Raw genomic sequence first — 11,571 nt, 5'->3', positions numbered from 1 at the left:
TACAACAGGAAGGCAAGATAAATCCTCCAGTTTCATAAGTGAATCAAAACTGCTACTTGAGCTTTTTAATTGGTCTGTAAGATCAACTATATTCACTCTCTCAACGCTCTCTTGCAACTCTATGTGAATAATTTTGGTTTAATCCTATTAATCTTTTCCAGAAAAGATGTTATGAAAGAACAGCAAATTTGCAATCTTCCAAATTGACTAAAATCAAGACTACCAAAGGTAATTCTAGTTATGATTCACATTTAATAAGAAAATGAAAATGCCAACAAGAAATCAGCATACCTCTTCTAGTTCCTTGGCACACTTTGAAGCCTTATCTGCCTGCTCATCAAATCTCAGCCTCCACTCTGCAGATTCATCCATTGCCTCTCTGTTTGCAAGATCAAACTGTCTCCTTCTCTCCAGAAAATGAAAGACCATCATTTTAATGACAAATTAAGCCGAAAATTGAAAAACCCAGAATTCAAAACAAGCTAAATTTATTCAAAAACCAAGATTTTTCAGAAGATGAAGAAGAAAAACCCAGAAAAATTTGAGGGTAAAAAGCCAACCTTAGCAACTCAGCATCATCCAAAGAGACAGAGTAATCAATTGTCCAAAGCCTGAAATAAACTGCCACTCCTAGAAACATAGCCACCGCTAATCCCACCAATATTCTACTTCTCTCCCTTCCAACCATTTTTCTGCCTTTCCCCCCCCTTTTTTTTTTGTAGCAGTATAGCCCTCTTTTCTCTTGACTGTTGATTTCTTTACTATTTACTCTGTTTTAGCAGAATCTAACGTTTCTACTTCACTTTCAAAGTCTTTTGTATGGTTGCTTGCTTTGTGAACAAGGACAACATCGGCGTTTCGGACAATGTTGGTACCATACACTTGGTTCGGATGAGGCTGCGTTTTTTGTATAATTCATAAAAGAATTTTCATTTTTAATTAATGAATTTTTCTGCCGACAGAGATATTGTTCAAAGTTCAATTGGTCATCTTATTGATCATCATATACATTATTTTTCTTACGTAAAGCTGAAAACAATCAACCACTTGCAGATTTACTCTGATATATTTGTTTAGTCTATCAGCACCATCTTTCTTTTTATATAAAATTACAAATAGCAATTACAATTTAAAAAATATATATAATACTTAGAAAAATCATTCTAATTATTTATAAAAATTAAAATGACTTTTTATTCTTTTACCATATTCAATCAATTTTTTAGATTTTTATTTTAAATTAAATAAATTTTTATATTTAATAATTAATTATTTATAATTAATCAAAATATTTATTATCATTTTTATATTATATAATGTTAATGTAATACCTTTACATGTCATATGACATAAGGGCATGATTCGCTCTCCATATCAACACTAAGTAAGCACAACAAATGAAAAGTGATGTTTAGAAAAATCTCAAAATAAAAACCTTTAATTAAATATAATAAAAAATAATTAATTATTTAAATATTTTAAATAATTTAAAAGTTTTTCTAAATATTATGTCTTTAAAAAAAAGTGATCTCTTTTGGCAAAATTATATATACATGTCAAATTTAAAAAAGATAATAATTACTTTTCAAAAATAAAATAATAAATGGTGAAACAATATTTAGGGGATACCTAACTCACAATCTTATCTTATAAAATAAAAAAAAAAGTTATCTTATATATCAAAAATAAAATTTTTAAATTTTAAAAAGAAAAGTAAAGGATTAAAATGTATTTTAGTAAATTATAATTACGAGAATTATGGTATCTTATCTTATAAATTCAAATTAAAAATAATCAAAGTAACAAAAAATTAAATTCCTAAATTTTTAAAGCTAAAGTTTCATCTAAAAACAACTACTTATTCACTCAGCCGAAAAAAGAAACAACAATTATTGGGCTCTCTCTACATTGTAGCTAGTATTGAGTTGGGCTTAACTTTTCAAGCACGACTGAAGCTTTATGTCTGCCATGTCTTGCTGTTTAGCTTGGGCCCTTAAGCCGTAGGTTTAGGTGTCTTGTCTAGTTTATTGTCTAAACAAAGGTTAGTAATTTACAATGTATGATTATAGATAACTTAATTGTTAAGAAAATAATATTATAATATTTAATATATAAATAAAATAATAATTAAAATATAAAAAATAATATTTTAATATTTCATTTATAAGTATTTTATTAAAAATATAATATTAATTTTTAAAATTATTTTTATTTAATAAAATATAAGTTTAATATATTTATATTTTTATTATTAATTTTTATATAATATATTTTTTAAATATATTTTAATGTTATATTTTATTTTTATTTTTTAGTATAATCTTACATATTTTATTTTTATTTTTTAATATAATATTTTATATTATATATTTTTATTTTAATATTTTTTTAAAGATAATATAAATTTTATTTATCGTCACCATCCACTATCCAACAAAGAATAATTATTGAGAGTAACAAAAAGACGTTTTTTAAAATCTATTTAAAAAATAAATTATAACACCGTAAATTTTTTTTAAATAATAACATAATTAAATAGTAAAAATATCTTTAATAATATTATAGACTGTAATGTTTGTACTGCAATCACATTACAGTTATCGATTATAATGTGATTGTATTTCTATCTTCGATTATAATAATTTATTATAAAATAAATATTATAATATAATTTAATTAAACATATTGTAAGGAATGCATTACCAATTCTCACATATCAGACATTACCAAAGAATTTGTATTTAGCTGTTTGCCTTTCTAACACCGGATTAAACTTTAAAATTACTCTTAAATGATCAATTTCACCAATTAGCATTTCTTTTCCAATATGAAAAGGAAGAAATTAAACTTTAATTTTGAATAAATAAAAGTCATATGTCAATTATTAAATTAAATGTTGAAATACATTCAGCCGTTTGAGAGAGAATTACGTCGTTATCTTTTTGAATTTGTTGTTATTGAATTGTCATGTTTAAATGGTTGGAGGTTGAATTTTTTAAAACACTTTAATTAACTACCATAGTTGATAGGCCCCCTAGAAGAGCACCTACTTCTCAATTTTCAAGGCCATAATTCATGACCAAAGGGGCCAAACCTATCAGTAAAATTAATAATAAAAAATAAAAGAATACAACCATTCTAGCCTTTGTTGCTAATCAAACCTTTCATGGGTGACTTTGGGCAAACTTCCCTTTCAATTAATGCCATTATCTTCTTTCTTTTACAGCAAATTTTCACCTCATCATTTAACCATGAAAAATACTAACATAGGCCGCTTTTGGTGGTCCAAGAGACCTGAACACAAAAAGAAGAAATAAAAACAAGGGGTGTAAATCAAGCAGCGGCTGCTTGTTTGATGATTTAATACTGCCCAACAATGTTAATTGGCAGTTTTTGTTATTCTAGGATGAGCCAATGATGATAGAGTAGAATAATTGATCTGTTGGGTGCAATAACTAAGTCAAAGGAGGTATCTTCTTTTTGGGTTTCTCTTCTTTGTTTAGCATTGTAGATTTAAGGGAGGAACTGTGTTCTCATTGGACTGACACTATCAAACATTTGTTCTCCAAGTTTAGTAGTTTAGAAACAGAGTTGTCAAACTTGAACTACAAGAACCCAATGGCATGGCCAATTGAATGTTGGGGCTATTGGTGAAAACTGGAAACCAATCATGCTGATATGGATTTTTTTTGTACTGAATGGAAACCTCATGATAACATTCATGACCAACTTGTTTTTTTTCTTTCTTTTTTTGGGGAAAGGGAATTGCATAGTCTACTTATGGCAACATCTTTCTTTTTCTTAATATAGCTGTATTCCATTTTTACAATAAATATGAGTGTTATCTCTTTTTTCATCGTCTGATTAGTATTGGTTAAGATTAATTAAAATATTTTTTATTAAATTTAACAAGAGATAATACAATGGGCTCCATTGATATGTCTTTCCTTGTTTTTATTAATCCCATCAGATGTATTACTTTTTGTTGACAGCAATCCATAAAATATTCCCCTTTTAAGTTCATGTTACAGCTTAGAAAACAAACAAGGAAAAGAAAATAAAAAATCAAAAGGCTAGGTTTGTCATTGCAGAGATGGAAATGAACAATAAATTTTTACTTTAAAGGGTTGTTCTAGCTCGACTGTTGCTTTCCTGCCAACCACCATTTCAATAAGTCCACATCACCTTCCTCAATTTCATTTCCTCTGTCTACTTCTCTCCGTAATAGGCAAAAATACCCAAAAAAGAAGAAGAAAATGTTGGCAATCTAAACTAAAAGTAAATTATCATTGAAATCTGCTAACAATTTTAAAGTCTTGAATAGTTACATCATGCAAAAAACCAGAACAAAACAGATCCTCTGATGAATCTCAAAACCCAGAAAATCAGAGGATATAAGTTAACATAATCTCAACAAGAAACAAAAAAAAAATCAAAGAGAAAAATATAGATATGGCAATGAAAAAATTTGCCAACTAACACTATCAAATTCTTGGTCTGAGAAAAAGAAAAAGAAAAGAAAAAGAATTCAGCCTGGTGTTTCTGTTCCTTGGGCTAATCTTCGAACCCTGTTTTTTTCCAGATAGCATTCCTTACACGACGCAGGTCTCTTCCTTTCAAAGTCCTCCCGATTCCTTCATGAACAGAAAACGAAGCGCCTCTTCTCCTAGCCAAATATTCATGAGGAGGAACCCTACCGTCATCATCATCGTCGACGTCGTCGTCGTCGTCGTCAACATCTTCGTCACTCTTGCCATGTTCCCGGTATTCATCTTTAAGAATTTTGGACCAGTCAGGGATGTTGACTGGCAATGAAGCTGAGGCCATTTGGCTCCTACGATCGCTTACCTCCATCTTTCTCAACAGTTTCTTAGACGAACTTCGTGAGGTGGGCAATGGTTTTTTGGCATCCAGGGTGGCGGTTGTTGTTGATTCATTAGAATTCCATACATCTGCTTCATCGAACTCCAAATGGTTGTGATGATCAGAAGAAGGGTTGTTGACATTTCCATCATCAAGTTCCATGGTTGGGTAGATATAGCTTGGTTTTGAACCAAAAAAGATCTTCCTCGACGCCATTTCGAAGAAAGGAAAATCAAAGTAAAACCTTTTTAAGTAAGTTGATGGGGGTTTTAGCAATAAGAAGAGAGGATGAAAATTTTGGGTCTGTCCTTTGTTTGCTTTGCCCTTTGCCTTCTTTGCTGTAATTGTTGATCATGTTGCATTTTTATAGTGGTGTAGTGGATAAGCTCTCTTTTTCCCAGGCAAAATCAAGTTACTAAAACACAAATAGGGAAAGATTATCATGCCTGCATCTTCACCAGTTACCTATGGTCTCCTCCACTTGATTTTCTCATTAATTGCTTTGACTTGATCTCAAGTACAATTTTGCGCGTGGTTCATGAATAGTGTATGTTTCTCTGCATTATTACTGAATTATAACTTATTACCTTATTAAAAGTTTTAATAATTTAATACATTTTAACATTTAATTTAATGCTCAGTTCATGCATTTCCCTATTTAAAAAGAAAATTATGAGTCATTATAAGAAATAAATACTTTATTTTAATCAATTTCGATTAGACAATAAAAGAATCAAACAAAAATATTTATATAAACAAATCATGGAGCAATTGAAAAGGGTGTTCAATTTAACCGGACGGAACTGTTTGTATGTGATAATTACACCCACTTTAAAATTCCTAAATTACCGTGGAAGGACACGTTGGGCACTATCAAAAAAAGTTTAAAGAGTTACTAATTTTCAGAGCACGAAATGACACGTACGATTAATGCTTTGGATGGGCCCGTACATTGAATAATTGATAGCCGGGTGAAAGAATTTATCCAATCGGACCAACCAGGAGACAAGTGGACCAATCAGGCCGCTCCTTTAATGGTTCCAATATTCATAGGACTGTACACACGCTTTCAGTGGACTGCAAGTCCAGGCAGCGTGGGGTCCACTTCCCATCTCCGCTAATTAAAAAGATCTGAACGTCCATATCTTGACACGTCATTTACTGCGATTTTTTTCCTATCCTGGAATTAAGGGAGATCTTCTATTTTTGTCGCGATGCGCAAGTGACGTGGCACGTCAGGACAACGAGGTGACTCATGTGCACACGTGTCATTAGGCAGCTATATGATAATGAAGGTTATTAAGTTTAAAAGATGTTTAGTTAGAAATAAAAGGAAATATTACAAATTTTGAAAAAAAGGATTAATTCGAATAGCTTCAGTTTGAGAATTTAAATATTTAAAATTTAAAATTTGTTAAGTTATTATTTTTATTTTCACATGATATTTTATAAAAATTTTAAATTATTTAAAAAATTTAAATAATTTTTTATTTTATATTATATTTAATTAAATTTATATATTTTTATTTTGAATTACATATATTTTTATAAAGAACTCTTGATTAACTGTCATATTATTTTATACTTACTTACTATTGATATAAGAGGTAAAAATATTATATGATCATGCCATTATATCATATAAACATGTCAAATTACTATTTATTATGACATGTTAATATGCCGCATCAGTATCACGTAGTATAAAATAATAAGTGACATTTTGATTAATAACAATTAATCAACTATTAATCATAAAGCTAATTTTTCTTAAAATAAAAATATAATGACTCATACAAATGTAATAAAACAATAAAGACATTTAATTTTTTTTAATATTATGTATATTTTATATTTTTGAATTTGGACCGTTTATGATATTTTGGTAAACAATGGAGTAAGTTTTCCCCTTTTTTTTTTTCAAAAGATGTTATTTATTAAATCGTCCATCTTTGTCTTCTAGAAAAATAAAAATTTTCAAAAGAAGAGACATAATTAAACTATTTTAATTATGAATTGTGTTGTCAACATCATAATATTGAAAATTTGGAATAGCCTTATCAAACAAATCGGTTATATATTTAATTACTTTGAAAACATTTTTGTTTTTCACATGGAAGGAAAAAGCATCCATGATAATTAGTATTTTTCCTTAAAAGTCCAACAACAACAAATGGGTCTGCCTAGATATTCATGGGGTCATTACTTTCTTTTTAGTCTGCATGGCTTTTCTGTAACTAGTCAATAATTTTAGAGGCAAAGTTCCTCTTACCATCTCTCTTTCAACTTTGGTGAACTTGTAATCACCCCTACATATATAAATTTAACTTAATTAGGGATGATGTTCATTTTGGTTTTTCGGGTCTAGAGGGGTTGCTTTTGCAGGTTCTTTGTATTATCCTAGGTTTTTTGCTCTTAGAGCAGAATGCTTCTCTACTCCTCCCTTGAATTGTGAATGAATTTTCAGCTTTTCAAAAAAAAAAAAAACTTAATTAGTGGTAAAAAATATTTAGCTTTAGTTAGGTTAGGTATAGGTTCATGTGTCATTGAATTCTAAAGTTTTGTGTATTCTATTTAAATTCAAATTAAATGTTTTTTTTTTCGAGTGATGCATGCATGTGTCAGAATAAACGTTTCATTTGCGAGTGATAAAAAAAAAGTTTGTACTAACTTCAACAGTTCTTTGACTGCATAAGAATGTCACGTAATAAGTTTGAATATGTTACGATTTTTTAAAAGACGTTTAATTATAATATTAAATTAAAATAAATTTATTAAAAGAATTAACAATACAAAGTAATAATGCAAATCTTCATACATATCATACAATTAATTCAAAATATGTCACGGACTTTATAAAAGACATCTAATCAAAACTTAAAATCAAGATAAATTTATTAAAATATTAACAGTATGAAGTAATAATGTAAGTTTTTATGCATATCATGCAATTAATTCAAATATGTTACGATTTTTCAGAAAATATCTAATTAGAATCCAAAATCAAGGTAAATTTACTAAAAATTAATGATAAGAAGTAATAGTGCAAATCTTACGAATGTTTTATGAGTAAATATGATAATGTAACATTTGGACTGGCTGGTATACTAGAGCTTGGTCCGAAGCAAAGCTTCAACTTGGTTGAATTTTCTAAGGCCAAAGTCTATTATCCCTAAGCTAAAATCAAGAAGGATATCGACAGCATTAATAATACAAAGAAAACCCGGATGCATAAAAGATAATACGATCGCCTTTGGATTAAAATAAAACCTAGGCATGCATGCATGGGATGCTGTATGATGAGCTAAAATCTTGTGAAAATCTTATTTTAAATAGCATTTAAGCCTTCATTGGATAGAAAAGAGACTATAATAGATGCAATGGCCTAGTAATGTTGATCTTGGGATTGTAAATATTTTATTCTCTTCAAGATTATCTTTGCTTTGAATATTATATAGAACCTATCTTTATATATCTTGTAAGAAATGACTCCCCCTCACGCCCTTTTTTTTAATGTAGATAAGTGGGTTATGTCTCATAATGGAGTTCCTTGGAGGATTAAAGGATGCATGTGGCATGTCTAGAGATTCTTTATCAAATGATAGGGTTCCCATATGTTTTTCTCTTTTAAAATTTCCAAATCCACACACAAACAAAAAGGAGAAGGAATCCCTTTTTTCTTTCATGTTGTGGATTAAGCCATTTCCTGTCCATCAAGGCACAATTTGGCGTCAAAAGAAGGTGCTTTATGGTACCTTAAACATCTTGTTGCGGACATTGTCATAACCCAACCTTTAGCTGCATAAAACATCTAGATTCTCAAAGGGATGATCCAGGCCCGAGTAGCAGGCCACAATAAAGCTCAATGGGGATTAATTGTTAAAAGGTACCATGGACCTAATTATGTGCTCTTCCTTCATTTTAACTCTCAAAACCTATTATAAAGCCTTTTTCACTTTGGGCAGCTAGGGTTATATATAAAATGTTCATTTAGGCTACTAGCTTTGAGAAGGTTCTTCTTTTTCTTCTTCTTCTTTTAGCCCCATAAACATTTCATAATAGTTTCAATAAGATTTAAGATATTTATCATTAAAATTTGCGTTGTTTACACATATTGTAATTTAAAATATTTCATGGGCCAAAGTGATCATATTCATTTGGGCTTTGAAAAAGTGTCATTAAGAAATTAAGTTTTGTGGAAGCCCAATTGGCTAGACCAAGGGGCCATTAGGACCCCGGAAATTTTCCCGACAGCCCAGGACTATTTGGTCATTTCGAAATCCCAACACGCCACAAAACCCTAATTTCCTACCCCTTAAAACTCCTCGGCACTCTCCGTTTTCATTTCGCCCCCGCCGAAATCCCAGTACTGCTCTCATTACCCTTCAAAATCTTAACCCTAGCCCCCGCAGTCGCCGCCAACCATGCCGCCAAAGTTCGACCCGACCCAAGTCGTCGACGTCTTCGTTCGAGTCACTGGAGGCGAAGTCGGAGCTGCCAGTTCCCTCGCGCCCAAAATCGGCCCTTTGGGTCTCTCCCCCAAAAAAATCGGTGAAGACATCGCCAAAGAAACCGCCAAGGACTGGAAGGGCTTACGTGTCACCGTCAAACTGACCGTCCAGAACCGTCAAGCCAAAGTCACCGTGGTTCCCTCCGCCGCAGCGTTAGTCATCAAGGCATTGAAGGAGCCCGAGAGGGATCGTAAGAAGACAAAGAATATTAAGCATAATGGGAATATTAGCCTCGATGATGTGATCGAGATTGCGAAAGTGATGAGGCCCAGATCCATGGCTAAGGATTTGAGAGGAACTGTGAAGGAGATTTTGGGAACTTGTGTTTCTGTTGGGTGTACGGTTGACGGGAAAGACCCTAAAGATCTGCAGGAGGAGATTTCTGAGGGAGAAGTTGATGTTCCCTTGGAGTAAACAAAAAAAACAAAAGAAAGTGAGGGTTTTTGGTTATTATTGTTTTTTTATGTAACCTTTTTTTTTTATAAGTTTTTGGATAATTTTTCAAAATGATGATGATTAAGTCTCCTAAGGGGTTTAATGATGATGAAATTTGTGGAGGGTGGTGGGGTTTATATTTTGAATGAGGAGATGTATGGTTTAAATTTTGCTTTTAGGTTATTTTGCTTATCGTGGAACGAATATTGGGATGGAATCGTAATTTTGATAATTGCATTTTCTGATGAACTTAATTTGTGGACGTGTTTGATGATTTGTTGATTGTGTAGTAAGGTTTTGAGTTCTGTGGTGATTGATTCTTATTATGGTGCTTTTAGTATTGCCCTGGCTTATCTTATGTGATGTTGATGTTTTAATTGATTCCTGGTAACATTACTGCATATGGTTTCCTTTTTAATGTAGTAATGTAGAGGGGGGTTGGTGTCGAAGCCTTGCTTTGGCCAATAACTAGCATGTTTATACTCTTTGATTGTGCTATGGGTGCTAGTGCAGGTTTGTCTTGTTTCTTGAATGTGTTCATGGCTGATAGAATGAGCTTGTGTTTTGAAGAACCTTAGCTGTTGTTTATCATTTTTATTGCGGAATCACTTTTGCTAGGGCAGAGTAGTTGATCAGACTTTTAAGAACCTTAGCTGTTTATTATGATCTTAAGTTTTATGTGGAGGTCTGGGGGGCAAGAGGCCTCTCCAATGAGTAGTATTTCCAGCTAAGCTGTTGGTTATTTTAAACTATTGACTTTTGAAGCTTATTGTGGGTCAATCTTTTTGGCTGATATGGCATTCTTGTTGATTTCTTTTTCGCTTTTGGCATGAAATTGGTAGAACTTTTTTGTTGAATATGTCACTTGATAAGTGTTGGAGACTAAGTTGTTGGTAATGTATCAGAATGCAGATAGTTTTGGGAGGAAAATGGTTGGACTTGTAGCTTCCTTATTTGCATTGGAGAGTATCCTTGTGGCATCAAGATTTTTGTCTTGTTTTTCTTGCACCAATCAGGAGGATCAGTCAGTCACTTCACTAGTAAATAGTGTCATATTGAATCATGGAGTCATTTTCTATACCCTATTTTATAGTTCATGGAACTTGATCCAAAATTAGGTATATGCATGGTATTTGATGCTGTCACTTTATAGTATTTTCTTTGATCATCTTCAGGCTGAGTTTGGTGCTTGATAAGATAAACTTTGCAACTTTTGATATATATAAAAAAAGTGTTCATTAAAATCTTGAGAAGATAAAGATTTATGAGAAATTTGATCAGAATTTTCAGAATTATCAATGTGTGATGCAAGGTGATTTGCATTTTTTGTAATTAAATTTGTTTGTAATTAGTTTAGTTTTGGTAGGCAATTAAATTAGTTACTGATTAAATGAGATTTGTACTTGTTATAATTAAATTAGCTTAGCTCGGCCAACATGTTAATGAAGAAAAAGGGTCGACCGTGAAAGATGGATTTAGTTATCCATAAATGAAAACAAAAAGAAACCTTTAATCTCCCTCATAAGTAAGACTGTTGAAAGCCTACTTAAAAAGTTGAAGAAAGCAACTTTTTATTTGTGTGGTAATGACTAATGACTTAGGAGACAATATGGACAGCCTCCTATTCCTCTCTAATCAAGGTCTAAATGCCTCTCGTGTTGCAAGGATAAAGAGTTTCACATTTTGATTAACTTTTCATCTTTCATGATGTTTTAGCAGGGGAGCAATTAAAAACTCTTTACCCAATTCTCTATCTTTTCAT

At 31.3% G+C, this 11,571-nt stretch overlaps 2 protein-coding genes and 1 pseudogene across 2 annotated transcripts in view; 1 reads left to right on the top strand and 2 right to left on the bottom strand.

Annotated features, from left to right (window-relative positions):
* The window catches only part of LOC110420549 (acyl-CoA-binding domain protein), a 2,640-nt gene extending 1,720 nt beyond the window's left edge, over positions 1 to 920 (bottom strand). The window contains exons 1-2 of the mRNA XM_021433903.2: positions 561 to 920; positions 292 to 403 (exon numbers count right to left, since the gene is read on the bottom strand). Of these exons, the coding sequence (XP_021289578.1) occupies positions 292 to 403; positions 561 to 688 (240 nt within the window). The 5' untranslated portion in view covers positions 689 to 920. The remainder of the gene's footprint in view (positions 1 to 291; positions 404 to 560) is intronic.
* A 3,331-nt stretch (positions 921 to 4,251) lies between these two features.
* On the bottom strand, positions 4,252 to 5,229 carry LOC110420619 (senescence regulator (Protein of unknown function, DUF584)). Its single transcript, XM_021434000.2, has one exon. It carries the CDS (start codon positions 5,077 to 5,079, stop codon positions 4,555 to 4,557), a length of 525 nt encoding a protein of 174 aa, XP_021289675.1. The 5' UTR covers positions 5,080 to 5,229; the 3' UTR covers positions 4,252 to 4,554.
* A 3,954-nt stretch (positions 5,230 to 9,183) lies between these two features.
* On the top strand, positions 9,184 to 10,085 carry LOC110420360 (large ribosomal subunit protein uL11x pseudogene; annotated as a pseudogene).
* The last annotated feature ends 1,486 nt before the right edge of the window (positions 10,086 to 11,571 follow it).

Source organism: Theobroma umbraticum, unplaced genomic scaffold, assembly GCF_002168275.2.
Source record: "Theobroma umbraticum cultivar Fairchild unplaced genomic scaffold, ASM216827v3 scaffold_86.0, whole genome shotgun sequence".
Classification (NCBI taxonomy): domain Eukaryota; kingdom Viridiplantae; phylum Streptophyta; class Magnoliopsida; order Malvales; family Malvaceae; genus Theobroma; species Theobroma umbraticum.
Note: the sequence above shows the minus strand (reverse complement) of the source record. Positions and strands in the feature narration are given on the sequence as shown.